This window comes from Scomber scombrus, chromosome 15 (assembly GCF_963691925.1).
Source record: "Scomber scombrus chromosome 15, fScoSco1.1, whole genome shotgun sequence".
Lineage (NCBI taxonomy): Eukaryota > Metazoa > Chordata > Actinopteri > Scombriformes > Scombridae > Scomber > Scomber scombrus.
Genome location: NC_084984.1, coordinates 13,316,947 through 13,335,117, shown reverse-complemented (window position 1 = coordinate 13,335,117; position 18,171 = coordinate 13,316,947). Strand labels below are relative to the sequence as shown.

The window sequence follows — 18,171 nt, the reverse complement described above, 5'->3', positions numbered from 1 at the left end:
CTTTTCTCTATAATTTTCTAAATTATTCAAATTTGGCACCTTTTTCTGTGGTGGGACAAACTCAGAACACATATTTATTATTGCTTTACAGGGACTCAAATGTCTCCTGGCTGCAATTATATATTTCTAAAAAGACCATATTACTGATTGCTCCACTTAATGTTGCTCAGATCTACAGGTTTTACAAGCTGGTTCATATTCATTCTTCCTAAACAAAAACCCACACACAAACACACACAAAGATTGTTCCAGACAGTATATATTTTTAAAAATCATGTTAGCAATTTCTTGTATGTCTTTAAAAAAGTGGTTAAGTGTTTAATTATTTGGCAACATAGTTAAATTACTCAAAAAAAATCTACAGTCCCTTTCCACATCAGCTCCTTAGAATGATAATGTGCAATCACATCAATCAAGCATCTACACAAACAACCACTCAAGAGCGCATAAGTGAACACAGTTATTCAATAATGCTCTCCCTTTGGCACCAGGAGCCCCTAGTCTCCATCGGTAACTGTTACCCAGGCAACAGAACAGACAGAGAGAAGGTGAGTGAATGGGAAGAGGAAAAAGAGAAAAACAAAACAAACAAAAAAAAAGATTGGTGGATATGGCCAATCCTATCTGAGTTTTGTCTCTCCAAAGATAAACTATTAATAGAATTCTCCCGCTTCCACTTGCACTGCATCTGGATGCCTGAAGAGAACTAATTTGCTTTGGTCATGACACTTACCCAGCCAAACAAGTGCTCTATTACAACGGTTTGTGTTTTGAAGCATGCACGTGCTGTGTGTGTGAAAGAGAGACAGTCAGATTGTGGTTTGGTGCATATTGGTATATCTGAACATGGTTGTCACTGGCAATGCTCTCTGAATAGATATTTAAAAAGATGAGAACTACTCAGACAGTATCACAATGTTCTTAACAGTTAGAAGAGTACATTATATATTTTTTTAGTTTTGACAAAGTATGTTGTATGAGGGAACAGCCATTAAATTAATGTTTAAGCTGACTATATGAATGAACAGTGATATTAAGTTACATTTGGTTTTTGACTAATGAATTTGAATACCAACTAGCAAAGGCTGTTTTGTGCAGCATCTCTGTTTACATTGTCTACATGGGTTTCATCAAAAGACAAACACGTTTGGTAATATGGTAACTCTAATTGCTTATAGGTGCAAATGTGTGTGAATATGTTGACCGTGTTTGTCCATTTCTGTCAGACCTATGATAGATTGGCGACCTGTCGAGGCTTTACTCTGTTTTTTGCCTAATTGTAACTGGGAAATACTCTAACCCCTGTGACAATACACACAATAAGCAGTTTAGAAAATGAATGGATGTGGTTACAACACAACTATTCAAATTGAAAAAAGAGGTGTGTGATCCTGCATAATCACATGGAAAGAGAGAAAGATCTGCACTATGTAAAAAGGCATAAGAGCAAGCACTCTCACACATACATTTCAACAGCATGTAATGTGTAACATGCTCATAATTGCACAAAATATTCCATATAAAGTTTCACAGTGCAAGCAGAGTATCATTTTCTCACTGGGTGTGATTTGGGCGCAGTTGAATATCCAGTTGCTAAATGCGTTCTGTTACATCAAACAAAAAAAACTTTGATTCATGTTAAACTGCTAAACAAGACCTATGAAATCCAATTACTGAGCCACAGCGGCAGCAGTTTCAGACCTGGAATTCTGACCCTGAAGATGGAGTTCAACCCTCACCAACCTATATGCAAGAAAAGTAACAGAAAACAGAGTTTTTGCCTTCAAAACCCATCTTAAAGGCACCACCAGGCAATGATTACAGCTACTGCCTTTGTCTTCTCTTTATAGCACCTTTCAAAGTAAAGGGGTTGAGAGACCTGAAGTAAAGTATCCATGCATGTTGTTGATCAAGTTCTTTCTTAAATGCTTCATATCTTAACTCTTTATATTCATGTGTGTGTGTGTGTGTGTGTGTGTGTGTGTGTGTGTGTGTGTGTGTGTGTATGTATGTGTGTGTGTGTGTGTGTGTGTGTGTGTGTGTGTCACTTGCATAAAAAGTGGCAATAAATGCCAACCATGTTTTACAGCTACATGTTTCAAGTGGAGGTTTGCGTGACACAGTGATGATGATGATTTTTTTTTAGCTGACAGATGGAGCAAGTGCTAAAAGTGCAATGACTATTACTCTCTTCCCCTCGCCAATAGACCTTTTTTCATATCAGACATTCTGACATTTAAAAGCAGGAAAAGCACAGGTGCAATTAATAAGTCAAGCAAGTTAATCAGTAGTGTGTCTTTTGACACTTGAATGGAACTGAGCCATTGTTAATGTTATCAGTTCCACCGGTGCTTGTCGTGCTATGACAAGTCAAAATATCTGCTGTGAAAAATATGTATAGGAAGCAACTTCGACATGCCTGTATCTGTGAGCCTAGATTAATGCATTACTTTAGTTCCCTACAAGTGGCGCAGGGTGGCATGTAAAATGTTAACCTCCAATTGAGACCTTTTATGACAAAGACACACAATAATTGTACCATATAACTGTGGGGCAATACTGTACACAATATATATGCAGATGATTCTGTGGAAGTATGTACAAAATACATAATTTAATAAAATCAAATGCTACAAAGCAGGGAAGATTCCTGTCTGTGCTACACCAGTGCATCAATGAAAGCCTGGACCAAAGCCACTGTGACAGAAGCACAGTCTTTGTGCAGCACCAGAGCACCTGACCATGTGTTTAGTGTCCAGCTAAAATCTGGGAACAGAGCAGCTATGACAACATGTGGGAAGCATGCCAGGCAGCTTCTGTGAAGAGCTGCTTGTACCATTTCCTCCCCTATGGATACAAATAAGACACAGAGCCAAGGCAAAGCAAAACCCATAAAGAACACCTTGACCTATACACATATGGTGTCACTCACTGTAGAAGAGTGTAGTGAACAGTGGTGTGTAACAAGGTTGCTGGCCTCTTTATGGGCTAATTAAAGGAAATTAGACTTTTAGACTTGCCCCTAGTGTTCTGGCTTCATAACCGTGGACATGTACAGTAATACATTAGTTGCATAAAATAGTTTAGGAAGAGAATATTATCTTTTTGCTTTGGCTCCGGACTTGTACAATAATAATTTACAGCTTACAAGAGAGCAGTGATTAAAATATTCATTTTCTTTGTTTATTTTAAAAACACACACAGCCTATTTCTACCTGAGCAGCATGTTTGCCGTGAACTGCTGCTGCTCACATTTGTGTGTGTGTCCACATAGACAGTGATGCTACTGCCATCCCTATCTTTCTACATAAAATCAACAATAGAATGTTTCATACAATTTTATTATAAATGTAATTTATATTTAGTTTAGACAGAATCAGGCCAAGAAGCTATTGCTGAGTTGTGAAAAAACAAATATGTGTGGTGAAAGTAGCTTTCTTTTTGACAGGCATGGTGGGTTCTTGTTGGTACTGATTATTTTTCAGTCACATACACTCCTCACACAGGACAGGGTTTTTTTATTCATTATATTGATTATTCAGCCAGTTAAACCGACACTGTCACCGCTGCAAGTGAAGAAAATCCCTCCAGACAACACCTAGTTCCTCAAATGAGCCAAACACACTCCGGCAAACAAACCTCCAATCTAACTGTCAAGAGGGGAATTGACAACAAATAAGGAAAATAACACCACCAAATATCTGTCTGGAAGCAGGTTAAACAACAGGCAGGAGTCCCGGTTTGAACTAATATTACAGAAAGTCAGCAGGTGTCAAGAAAAGAAGCTCCATGTGTCACAGACCCAGTGGTGAGAAAGAATGGAAATTTCAAAGTAGAACATAGTGGCTGTAGTAGTTGCAGAAGCCAGTATTTCAATTTAGCATGTTTCCTTAATCTCTGTTAACACATCATAGTCATATTATAAATTAGTACAGTAAATATAGTACATATCGTTCTTTAACATTCAAACTATAGTGAAAGGTGTTACTGGTATGATGTCAATATGGCTTTCAACAAATCATTTTCACTGTCTATTTTTGTTGAGAACTGCATGTGTTCCGTGAAAGAAATAAGCACTGAAGTTATATAAATATGAAGTGTCATTGCATGTGAGATGTGCGGCTCATGCTGGCTGTATGGCTGTTAACGTGGGCACTGAAATGAAAAACAAGAAGTTCTGTGACGCACATGTGCTGCTCACACTGGCAGTGTGTCCCAGACCTTAACAAATCCTAGCCTTTATAGGGACATGCAAGGTAAAACAGTTTCAGGTGAGAGGACAAATAGTCTTTCAGAAAGACCCCAATGACTTCCAGCAAGAACCAAAGGAACCATGCCCAGAATAGGGACACCAAGGCCCAGTCCTGCAACTAGGCACATTTTGATATTCCCAGTAGATGAGAAGGTCACCTCAATGTGACAGTGTTGCAGAAAGGGAGAGAACACTAACTGCTGTTTTATGTGAGCACCTAATAACAGATTGAAGTATTTTTCCTTCCTGCAGAGGGATGAGACAATAGATATATCTTACAAATATATAGTGGTAGAAAGTGTGAATGGTCTCATTAGTGATTCAGAAGCCTATTGGGGCATTATTGTGAGGAATATTCCTCTGTTACATATATTACAAACATATGATGCATCGAATATCTAGTGCTAGACATGAATTGTTTATAATGAACAACTTTCAAGGCCAGAGCAGTAGCATTGGCAGATATTTAAATAATATATATTTTTAAAGATTATAACGTGACATACAAAGGATTAATGCAGTTTTCAGAATGGCCAATATTTTCCACAAATGACCTGCTGTAGCACTCCTTGAAGCTGCCAATAATAGCTTCTCAGAAAAATCCCCATAGTAATGCAGTCATCAGCTGAAATGCTGATTTTTACCAAGTCTTCTATCTAACCACCAATGAAATGTTGAGATGATTCACTGTACTGCAAAATGGAAGTATGACAATGGCCCTTAACTGTGAATTTAAATTTGATGTAGAGAATGACTATGCATAATGATTTTCAGAGGACCTCAATTGTCAGAAAGAGTCAGGAGAACACCTAAACCTAAGTCCTCTGACAGAAGACAAGAGGTTCAGTACCAGAGGAAGCTCAGGGGCTCTCCTCATGAAAGCATGAACTGGTGTAGAAGGGGAGCTTGTGGTGAAGCTGAAGGCTCTGGATAGGCTGACACAGATTAAAACATCTCTCTAATGTAGTATGAGCTTGAGGACAGCACTGTGCACTTGTCTTGGCAGACATCAGCTGCAAAGTAGCCAAAGATGATTCTGACAGCTACTCTACATGTCTGCCAGGTTATGATGTCATACTGGTTAATGCCAATATGTCCAATTTACCCAATACATGCAACTAATTCATTATTTGCAAGTCCTTCACTGACTGGGGAGAATAAGACTCGGCCATTGTCTGTAGTGATGAGCAAGGCACAGCGCCACATGGCTTGTCATTAGCTCAGTAAAGTGTGTTAGTCCACTGGTGGCAGCCACAGAGGAGGTGACTGACTTTCACTCATCATTCAGGGAAACAAACAAAACAAAAAAGTCCCCGATGCTCACGAAAGCTGGGATAGAATGAATAAACTGAATTTGAATTAAATATCAAATTCACTTATCATTATCAAGCTTCTGCGTCCAATTCAAAATGGTTCCTTGCAATTTAAGTTTTTAATTCATATAACCAGGAAGAGTAAAATAACTATATTTGATAGTCAGTCTTCAACTTAACTTAACTTTTACTATGCATGTGGCATTTTGAGACAGAAGACAACAGTGTTGTAGGAGACATATGGAGACAGATGGCCCAATTATTTTTTACTGATGCTGATACATGTGTCAGGCACTTACACAGAATGATGTCCTATTTTCATGCACCAGCTGATGCTACAGAAAAGATGCATTTTTTTTGTGCACGCTCCCCTGTTTGGGCACATGATTCTCTAGGGGCTTACAGAGAATCCAGAAAATCCAGACCTCTGCAACTCACAGTCATGGATTCATGAAAATGTAATAAACCATCTTCTGGTGGGATTGCTCTCTTCAGGTGAGGAATCAATGAAATAACACACACAACTCAAATAGTCTATTTTTACCTGTAAACATGCCATGGCACGATTGATGTGTGCTATGGGCATCAGATAATAAGTGTTATATGACATGCCGCAGTGCTGTAGTGGCAATATGTTTTAGACCTGAAGCACATCATCAATTTGAGTTTGGGTCAGTTGGTAAATCACAGGTTTCTTCCCTGAGTGATTCAATTTTGTGCTGAAATGTCTTCAGCGTCTAACACAAATTACACACTTTTTAAAATTGTTCAAATGGTCAACATGGTGAGACAATAAATTAAAATGTACAATTATATTACATTACATTTATATATCTATTTTTCCTTCTCATGTTTCTTGATTTGTCTTCTGAGAAAGACATTTGGGTACAAGGGACTGGGAAAACAACTGAAATACACAGCAATGTTAATGTTTTAAATTATAAAATTATTTAAAGTTTAAAAAGAGGCATGTTGAAAATATGCTATTTTAATTCTTCATTATTCTCTATTCCTAATCTTTACTTCTTCTTCTTCTTTTATTCTGTTTTTGTTTTTTCTCTGGACACTGCAGGACTCTCAAACAAAGCTGAATGTCATACTCACTAGGGAATCAATAGATATGCCAGTGTAATCAAAGAGTTTTACCGGTCCATCAAAAATGTCTTTTCAAGTCCAAATCTTAAAGCAGCTTCAAAGGAGGGAACTCTAACACTATCACACAGAGTAACATGGTAAACTAAGCCTGAAAAGACACATAAAACCTAAAGAAGCACAATAAAAAAACATTTTAGATCATCAGAATCAGAAGTGGAATAATTTTGATTATTCTGAATGGTAAGGAATACTTTGAATCCTATACTTGTTCAAAGAGAAAAACTTAAGTCAAACACCTACAGCAACAACAGATAATTTGTCTTGTGCTCTTCACTTGATATGGAGTGGTTATAAACACTTTCCAGTGCCGATTACAAATCTTTTGGTGGAAAAATAGTAATAATGTGTGCTACTCGTTTGCAAAATGTAATTATTTACACGATCCAACATACTACTAGGAGCCATTTATCCAATGACATTTTCAGGGTATCATTAGCTACAGTACTGAGGTTTCAGTGCTTTAGGGAAGAGCTCTGAGTTTCTATTGCACACACACACACACACACACACACACACACACACACACACACACACACACACACACACACACACACACACACACACACACACACATAGGTATGGTATAGGCTGCAGTGTTTGATGAACGCTTATGGAGGAAAGGCTAGTGGAAATATGTCCAAAACTGCTTTATGCACACACTCTAAACATTTTAGCTAATTCACCACGGTAATGCTTCAGTCATTACCTACTGTTAATATAACTGGCTCATTCATTTGCAATAGTAAACAAACACCTGCTTTGGATGTGTTTGGTCATACAGTTTGAGTAGCTATGTATAATTAAATTTACCTCAATGTTTTATGAGAATGTGAAAATTATAATCAACGGTAGTAGATCAAAGTAATTATCTATGTGTATCTCCATTTCCCTCATATCCAAGTTTTCATTACATAGAATGACACGACTGCCCTGATCACTAGCTACAGCATATTGTCACCCAATGTATTTAACATATTGTCATTTTTGTAGTGATTCACTGATAGCATTTTAAGTAGGCTCAAACAATGTATAGACAATGGTAAAAATCAGCACTCTTCACCAGCATTTTTAATAAATCAGATAGATTCAACATACCATTGATACATAATGATCCAGTGACTGAACAAGTGTGATGCCTGAAAAACCAAAATGTAAAAAAAGGACTAAACAGTAAGTAAACTGAAGTAAATGTAAATGTTCTTCTCAATGTTCACAAAAGCCAGTGCTACTAGTATTATTTGTGGTAAATATGCTAAAAAGCTGACAAATGAGCATCTTGAGCCTAAGGTACTTGTTTATACTCATACCTTGTATGTGATGTATGAGTATAAAACAGATACTGAACAAAGATGATGTAAAAACACAGAGGAACAATTAGTTTCGTCAGTAAATAATGTTTCTAATATTTCTTAACTCCAGAAGCTTCGTGTCAGTCTCTTAAGCTGCTGGTTACTGGTAATTTTAATTAGAACTGGTTTTGTATTCATGGTGCAATAACATGCATGTGTAAAAATGATAGAACCCAAAAGGTGACCGAAACAATTAAAGCTTGGGGCAATTAAAATGTAACTCACTTGGATGCAATAATTGAACCCTTACCCACAGTAGCACTACGTGTGCATGTGCCAGGGCATGAGGAAATTAATTTCTGCAGCCCCTGAATCCACAGGAGCCACAATTGCCTCAAATGCCTCGATGACCCACCACACTGATGGTCATATATCAGCAGTGACTGCTTAATTATAAGGAAGCCATTTCAACCGTGTAGGGTGCACGGTATCTTCATGCATATCTATCCAGACTGAGATAAGAATAGTAGTCCTCCCTTCACATTTTGTGAGCGCAAAGATATTAAATGACCTCAGGCATATGCTTAATTATAAGACATGAGCCAGACTGATTTTTAAAAAATGAAATGTTTTGTATTCCTTTCAGTTTTAGACATTTACAGTGTTTTGTTGTCGGCTAACTGGTGTATTTAACAAAATGTCCAGATGAAACATGTTTAATTGTATTTTGTGTTGAGCCACAGACACCCAGATCTCCAGGAATAGATGATTATGTTCTGTATCGTGGCACATGAAAGGCTCTGAACTGCCAGCTTTTATTGATCTCATTTTACTACCTGTCCTCCCAGTGAACTCAAATATGACATTTCTTTGAAACATCCTCCACAGCACTCCCCACAATGTGACTGATTGCTGTTTCCTCTAAATCTCAAATTCCCACTGCATTATATCTTTCCCAGTGCTGATGAGACACCCCACACACACACACACACACACACACACACACACACACACACACACACACACACACACACACACACACACACACACACACACACACACACACACACACACACACACACACACACACACACACACACACACACACAGACACCCCAAACTTCCCATATTGCATCATGCATTGTGCATCATGGTTGGTTTCTGGTGTAAAAGTTGCACCAAGTGAAGAAAATAGCTTTTTTTCTTTGTGATCTGTCTTACCGTTGGGATTGAAGCTTTGTTTAAGGGCTGCCTCAGTTCTTCTCAGAGGTCTGATCAAACCACCAGAGTGACTCCTTTCTGGGGGCAAACTGCCTGGTGTTAGATCTTAATAATTCCATGAATCATGTTTTTTTTCTATCCCTTTTCTTTCTACAGGGCTGTGAAATGTCTTTCTGAAAGGGTATAAATTCTATCAATCATGTGTGTGTGTGCGTGTGTGTGTGTGTGTGTGTGTGTGAATGTAGGTTTGATATTTTCAAAACACTGCTTCCAATGTTCCCATTTTTGCAAATGTATGATGAAAAAAACTAGTCAAACAACTACCTCTCAACACAGAGACTGGGAATGTAGTGAGAGACAGCAGTGAATTGTAATGAAGTACTTCACTGATACTGACATATAGAATACTACCCTTTCAATGATTTACAATCACAGTTTGGCTCCTGCTAGCACATCCCTCAAAGGTACAAATGATAAAAAGCCAAGCAAAGGTAGAATAAAAGACTAACAGTAGCATGACAAAAAAGCCAACCACAACGAATATTGTCTTTGCCATAGTTATGAAAGTGTGGTTGATTGTTATGGAGGCACAGAGGAAAATGTAAATCATATAGTTAGGACATCAGGCAAGGCCAGGGAGCAGTATATGTTGTAATGCAGATATTCAGCAAAATACTTGACATTGTATCACTATACTTGTATAGCCAGGTGCAATAGATTATATTACAAAGGCATGGCTCCAAATCAAGTCAATATCTTCAAGTCAATGTCCATTTGGGCATCTCACTAATGTTTTAAGTCAAACAACTGTAAACCTATCCTTTAGTGCTTTTTCAAAATCATTCCCATGCAGGCTTTTTATTAGGTTGTAAAGAATATAACGGTTCACAATATACTGGCCAATACATTCCAAACTTGCTTTATCACATGAATTTACCGCAATACACTATATGCAAGCCTGTGTACAATATTTAGAGCATCACACACAGCATCACTGTCCTCATTAACGTAACTGTAGTTTGACATTTTGTTAATTGCACTATATTAGCACTTTGAAGATAATTTATAATTTAATAATAGCAAATTATTTAAAGCATAAACACAACAGTATTTTATATCATAGCATGTGTAATAATATGTTTTCCATTACAAAGCAGAAGTAGGTAAATTACTTATACAATAGCTATTAATTAAAACTCATTTACCTTGACAATTATCTTTACAATGATCATCAGCATATAAAGCTTTGAGATGCAAGGTATCTCTGCATATGAGGGAAAGCATTCTGAATGTGAGCATTTTAAATAAAGTATTTTATCTCTGTGAGGTTCTGCAGGGTTACATCCTACATGAATACAATATGTCACTATGTCAAAATACCTTGATAATGTTATTTATCAAGTAACATATGAGGTTACAGTCACAAAAGTAGCTAATAGATATTTAAAACTACAGAGAAAATCATGTAATGTATTCATAACAACAGCAACTCTTTTAAAAACTTGAAAGCTATTTGAATCGAATATGACAAAAAAACACCTTTGCCAAACTATTTTATGTTAAAGGCCTCACTTGAAGCCTGTGAAAATAATATTGCAAGGACAATGAAGGGCTATGGCGTGTTTGTGTGAAAGAAACAATTCTTTCTAGATAGTAAACATGTCTTTGTAAGCACCACATGCACTACATGCACTGTTGGCTGGCTGATACTCTGCTTCTTTGAATTACTTGCTTTAAGGCAAGCCTTGACAGGGACATTTTTTATAAAAACACCGAACACACCGAGCCTGCTGAATATAGCCTATTCAACACACTGCAGAGCGTTACTAAAAATGTTGGTAACTTCTTAAAAACTTTATTCTAATATGTGTAAAATAATGCATTCTTAGAATGAGAACGATGATACTTTGAAATCAACTGGTATGAATAGCAAAACAAATCTATCTGATTTCTTTGTCAGTCAATTGCCATTTTAACCTGTGTTTAAACTGATAACTGTCTCTGTCTGTTGCTGTCATATGACAGACAGACAGTGTAAGAGGACAGAGAAAAGGAGAGAGACTTGGGAAAAAGATTGCTTGAGTGAGTGAGAAACTGACAGCTCAATGCCAGAAGAATAGAGTGCTCACACTTCAGTCTGGCCCAGAACTGACAGCATCAGACATAATGATGTTCACTCAGAGAGCCAAGAGACACCTTGGGAACATGAGGCCAAACCAGCACACCTTCTGTCCCATTCTGAATGCTTTGATACACTTCCCATCTCCATCCCCTCGTTCTTTGCATTTTATACCCTAATGTCTCCTTTTATATAGATACCAACCTATAAGATAAGATAAAGACAACTCCCAACGCACGCACACAAATGCAATAATGCAGTGTGAGATTAAACTGCACAGATAGCATACATGAATGAATGCATTGCTTAAGCAAATTCACACAATAATAAATACTGGACAACTAGAAACTAGCAGAAATAAAATGTAGCAGCCACATCTGGTCACACAGGAAGGTTGTGGTATTTTATAGTACTGTTAAAGGCAGATTGTGGCACTATGGAGCAATGCTTTAATGAGCTGGTCCCATTTTGTCTCATGCTCTACTAGCATGGCCACAAAGAAGCATGGGGTGTTATTCTACCAAGGATATGAGTTGTAGATGAGAGGGATATGAGCACAAAGGAAAGACATTCATCAGTGTCCAGTGATTTAGATGTTAAGATGAGAAGATGAGGAGATGCAACCAAGACAAGGAGAAAGAAAAGAGCAATAATAACCAATTATTATACAAATAATACAATTATATCTAAATTAGTTTATCCAATAGCAAATCAAAAAAGAGACATAAAGCCATCAACCATCTACTGGTTTGTCCTGTTCAGGGTTTCATGGGGCATAGATCGTTTACCTAATGTTAAGCATTAGGTAAAAGGCATCCTACAGCCTAGACTGCTCACCATTTCACAAGGCTTACATACATGGATGGAAAATAAAATCCAAACATATGGTCAATATTCCGGGAAATAAAATAAAAAATGCATGAAACAATAATAATACACCAACACAATAATATAAAACATATATCAAATACATTATAATATATTAATTTAAACTAATTTAAACATAATACAGAACATCAAATCAATCTACAACATTTAAATACTAAATATATAAAAAGGATGGAGACTAGACGAGGCTGCTCTATTGAGTGGTCTCTGAAAGAGTGGCTTACATACAGTATAGGGCAGTGTTAGGCAGAATTATATGAGAAATCTGAGTAAACTCCTTGAAACTGAATGCTTAGAAACATGTTAAAAGCAAACATATTTTAAGTGCTTATTAAAATACTAGTAGTCAGGGAGTCAGTTTTGAGACACTAAAACTATAGTTGTATGTAGTTTTACTAATAAATGTACTAATCTTGGTGCTGCAGTTTAGACCAGTTGTATCTGTAAAAAGGGTCTTAATACTTAGGGAGGAACACAGAGAATCAGTAATCTATACAGAAGCATTCAGAAGTGTGAATGAGCTTCAAAGTTTTGAATTTTGGAAATATTTTCATTCTGACAGAAACATATACAAAACTTTCTGTACAACTTTTTTCTAGATTTACATATCAAAATGAATGACTCAAAGAAAAATTATCTATTTTTAGGAGAAAGTTTTACACTGGTTTCAGTGGCTTTACACTGAGCTCCACAGGATTTTTTATAAAAGAAAATTGACATGTCAGTAGAAAAAGCACGGCTGCATATTATAAAATGAATGAAGGCCGAATTCCATTTAGCAACATCAGTTTAGAGGCACTATGCTGGCTCACTGTCAGACTGTCATGGCTTACTGAGATCTTAATGTAATTATTAACACATGTGCTTGTCTCACTACGGTATGACATGAAAATGCTGTGAAAAAGCCCTATTTGAAAATATCACCCTGCAATTAGCCATGACTGATTGTCAACCTAGAAGACATACCAGGTAATTACCACCAGAATTAACACAATTTAAAACATAATCCTTCTCCCAAAGATCTTTTCTTGTTTCTATACCTTCCTCAAAATCATATTTACATTCATATGAGTGAACAGTAAAAGAGGAGTCATCGGGTACAGAAATAAAAACAGGCTGACTTATTGGAAGGAGTATGCATAAGGCATGCATGCACACATGAACCCTCTGTATGGTTAGCTTGAGTAAATTAATGTTAATAACTACTGCTATTATAATCATGCTTCTCATGAACATGTCATGGCAGGTTTAAACATTGCTATCAAATGTTTCTATCACAGTGTCTGTAATAATTTCCTAGTGGTGAAGCATTGGGGACTTTATAAAAGTACAATAAACATATTGTGAATGTGAATGTATTATTGCAAGGTAAACAGTAATAGAAAAGTTAATTGCTGAACTTAAGAATGCTAAAAAAAGTTGTGTTATGCCAGCTTTATGCACACACCCTTGAATGAAGTGTCACCAAAAGTGTTTTGAGGGTGAGAGAGGAGGAGGTGGGGCTGTGAGCTGGAGAGGTGAGAGGATTCAAGAGAAGACGGAGGTGGATAGAGCGAGGAGTTGGTGCAGTGAAGAGAGACAGAAATAGAGAAGGTGGTGGGATGTGCAAGGGGAGGTGAGGCAGAAAAAGTCAGCAACAGAACATGTGTGAAACATGAGACTTGAAGGCTGAAAAGTTGGAATTTGGGGACAAAGTGAAGAAGTGAAGTGATGACAAAGCTGGGAGGGGAGGTATTTTTGGTAAATTAACAAGAGGAGATAGAGCACTTTAAAAGTACTGAGATCAATATAGGTGAGATGGTATTACGAAATAAATTTAAAAAGCAAGCAGCGACAGAATGGTTAATCATAGCACACATACGATGGTCAGAGTGCAGAGGTTTGGGTTCACAATAAACACTCAAGGAGAGGAATGGAATGATGTAGACCAATCACATGAAGGAGGGGAGTTATCAGTTACATTATGGACTAGGTGGGGACAAAGTGAGCACGCTGTGAGATGGAAAGACTACAACAATGAAATTTGACATTCAACATGGTGGCACACAGCTAGATCAGATTCTACACTTCTGCTAAACTTTAACCTAAAGATTTACAACTTCTCAGGACACTACTGGACTTTTTCCAAAATCAACACAGGACAACGCAACACCTTTTCAGAGTGGAGGTCTTAGAGGAATTTTTCAATCAATACTACTACAAGTGCTTAATGAAGAAGGTAAAACAAGAACTTGGATAACCAGTCAAGCAACCACCCTAAAGGAAACAAAAACAGACTCATCCACCAACACCAACGACCGGATTTCCACTAATATACAGGTGTTGCTACACATGCTGTGCACTGTATTGTGCTGTTGATCAGCTGTCTGGGTCAGAGAGTGTTACTGTGGCATAGTATAGTGCACTGCATTTGTAGGGATATGGAAGTTCTACGGTTGACAAAATGTAGTGCCAAAAGAATGGGATGTCTGATGGCAAGGTAAAGCAGGGAAAACACTCCTTCTCCTTAGGTGGGCCTTTTAATAGACATAACCATTGCACAGAGACAGCAATGGAAGAGGAACTATAATTGTATATTCTACACACAGGAAGAAGAAAGAACAAGAAATGTTTAGAAACTTTAATTCAAACTTACAGAAAATACAGAAAATTAAGTTTCAGCTTGAAAAGAACAAGATTCAAGTGTTTGAACACAACAACAAAACAGGTCTATTCCTCACCGATCAGCTAAAAAGAAATAAAGACAAAACACTGGTAACACCAATTAAGATCCATATGGAAATCATATTCATCATCCAAACAACAAACAGGATCTTCCAGGATTACTGTAAGGAATTTTACCACTCTGATAATGTCACACCTCAAGTATCCACACAATTCTTGATAACATCAAACTTCCTAAACTATTCATAGAACAGGCAAACTCATTAGACCAACCTTTGACTCCAGAAGAACTTGAGAAAGCTATCTTATCCACAACAATAATCTAGTTCAGATGGTCTTCCCATAAAATTCTACAAACAGTTTTGACACTTCATATCTCCTCTGTTCAGAATTCTTATTGAAAATAAATCAAGAAATATACCACCACACATGAATATTGCTCTCATTTCAGTACTGCTCAAACCCAACAAAGACCCAGCACTCACCTCAAGCTACAGACTAATAAGCGTAATCGACAGCAATCTCATAATAATAAGCAAAGCACAAACCAACAGATTGGAATCAGTCATATCCTATTTAATCCAAACGGACCAAATAGGTTTTATAAATGGCAGCCATTCATCCACCAACATGTGCTGTCTATTCGGTTCAATGAACATATCCCAAAGAAATTACCTAAATACCATTATTACATCACTGGAAGCTGAAAAAGCTTTTGATAAAGGAAACTGGACATATTTTTTCCTCACTCTCGAGAGATTTAGTTTGTAAGAGGTGTCAATTCAGTGGAACAAAACACTATAGCTCACCTTTCGCATCCCTTATCACCAATAATCACACCTCCCAACAATTTATATTCTTTCTGTCCACTCTTTCTATTAATTTTTGCCATCTTCATCAAGCCGCTCCCATCATCTATTCATCAAAACTATAATTTCCCACCATAAAATCAGCTTATATGAAAGTACTCTTATATTTAACAAAACCAACAGCATGCCTTACAGAAGTCTCCAATCTTATCTTCACCATAACAACAGGTAATTCCAGATATCTTGGTATCATTATCTCCACCAAGATGTCGGATATAATCTGCTAAATTTATGTCCATTACTTTAAAATATTAAGGAAGACCTGCAACATTTTTTTTTTTTTTTTGATAGGAAGAATAGCAGCAATAAAAAATTCCATATTACCAAACTATGTTTTTTCCTGACTTCAGTCCAACCTACATTATATACATACACTGGTTTAACCCTGGACTAAAACAATCTACTGGAAACATAAAAAACAAGAATCAGGATATTAACATTACGGAAACCAAAATACATTGGATTCTAAAACTTCACAAATCATCTTCAATACATAACAAAATGGCTTCAAATGAACAAACAATCACAACAAACATGGCTGGACATTGAACAACACAGTCTTCTTACACAGTCAGGAAAAACAACAAGATTGCTTCAAAAACCCATTTATAGCAGTGACTCTGACAGCTTGGTGGAAACTTAACCGAATGATAGTCCTTTTTGTGCCTAAACTTAACCAGACTTTAACTAGAGTTGTCACATCATACAATATAAATACCTTGTAGAATGTGCACAGTGAAGAAACAATACTTGCAAATCATGTGAGAGTTTTGCAACCATCTAGATACAACCATGTTGCACAATCCACTTTTAATTATATTTCTCTATTGGAGCATCGATGCTCCAGAAAAGAGGAATGAGAGTCAATGGTACAAATCTGTCTTTTAAATTAACTTTGAATTTTATGTCCTATTAGCAATTGAGCTAGCCCCCCCTAGCCCCCAATAAGTCTTAATTGAATGAGATTATGTTCAATCCTGAGAACAAAATTCAAAGTCAAAGTAAACAGAATATTAATTATATTACAGATAACATACAAAAAAAGCTCTGGGAGATTTTATGACTAGCGCTAACGTGTTCCAAACTGGCTAGCGTTTTAGCGGTTTGCATGCCAACCACAGTAGTTTACCCAGTGAGTAATCCCCAACATCTAGAACCAAATATTTTGTCAAGACACATGGATGAATTTCACTGTGCTGGCTGGGCCTTAAACCTCACACTAAACAACTACCGACTGGGATTTTTTTTTTTTGTTTTTTTTTTTCCGCACAGACTAAAATGTCCACAGTTTACACAGACATATACTGTAGTTAAAACACTCCATGACAATCAACTCCAAAAAGAAGGACACCAGCAACCATCAACTGCATATGATATGTTTGGATGACCACATAGAAGACAGTCCCACTTAACAGAAAATTATTGTCAACAATGGTATGCTTACACGTTCCATGCCACACATGTACACATACCTGATTGTTTGTACATCCACAACCACATTTAGCATGCATAGGTGTTTAAAACATACCATAACTGAGATGTGAAGCAGATGCATGTGTTCATGTAGGACATGAGCAGGCTCCCGGGCTGTGGGTTGTGTTGTCTGAGCTACAAGCTCAGACTCAGTCATGGACACATGGAAGTACAGTGTCCCATTTTCCAACCACTGTTGCTTCCAGTGTACCTGAGAAATATCTTCTCCCGTACCCGACATCTCTGCAGATAATAGTAAGGGAGAAGAAAAGGAAATGGTTAGTAGCATCAACACTTAATCCATGACAAACTGACATTTAAACTGTCCTTGTTAAAAGCACATGCCTGTCTGTGTGCGTAGATATCTTTTATTTTGTGAACATGTACAAGAAAAACAACTTGACAGTCTTTGAAAATTCAAATGTCACTGTAGATTATGCATTGGCATTCTAGTGCAGTGCACCATCTCAGTGTACATCAGCACAGACCTACACCCAAGAACGTAAATAGTTGGACAGACTTGCTCGGCTGTCTTTTTTTTTTTTCTTCAGCTGTGCAGTTGGCTCAGTAAGTATCACTGTCAAGCCACTGCATTGCCTAGCTGCTGTGATGAAATCTTTATAATACAACTTTTTCATCCAATGTATTAGTCAGAGATGTGTCTAAATTCAAAATTAATAATTGCCAAGTATCACAGATGTTTCAGCCATCACAGTCAACACAGCAACAAAATGAATCACAGTTGGGGAAGGCTTATTCCTGTTAATATTCATTTGTTTACACCCTCTTTCTTGTCAGACAAGAAACAGACACAAAAAACTCTACACATAATAAGATAATGGATTTATCAAGCTTGATTAAATTCATATGTCCACAGCAGTTGTAGAAATGCTGTTTCACCATTCAATGTCCTCTTCTTATCTACATA

At 37.0% G+C, this 18,171-nt stretch overlaps 1 protein-coding gene across 2 annotated transcripts in view; it reads right to left on the bottom strand.

The window, feature by feature from the left end:
* LOC133995312 (astrotactin-2-like) overlaps positions 1 to 18,171 on the bottom strand; it is a 287,008-nt gene that overhangs the window by 212,491 nt on the left and 56,346 nt on the right. For both annotated transcript variants that reach the window (XM_062434657.1, XM_062434658.1), the window contains exon 2: positions 17,299 to 17,486. In XM_062434657.1, coding sequence (XP_062290641.1) covers positions 17,299 to 17,486 — 188 coding nt within the window. The remainder of the gene's footprint in view (positions 1 to 17,298; positions 17,487 to 18,171) is intronic.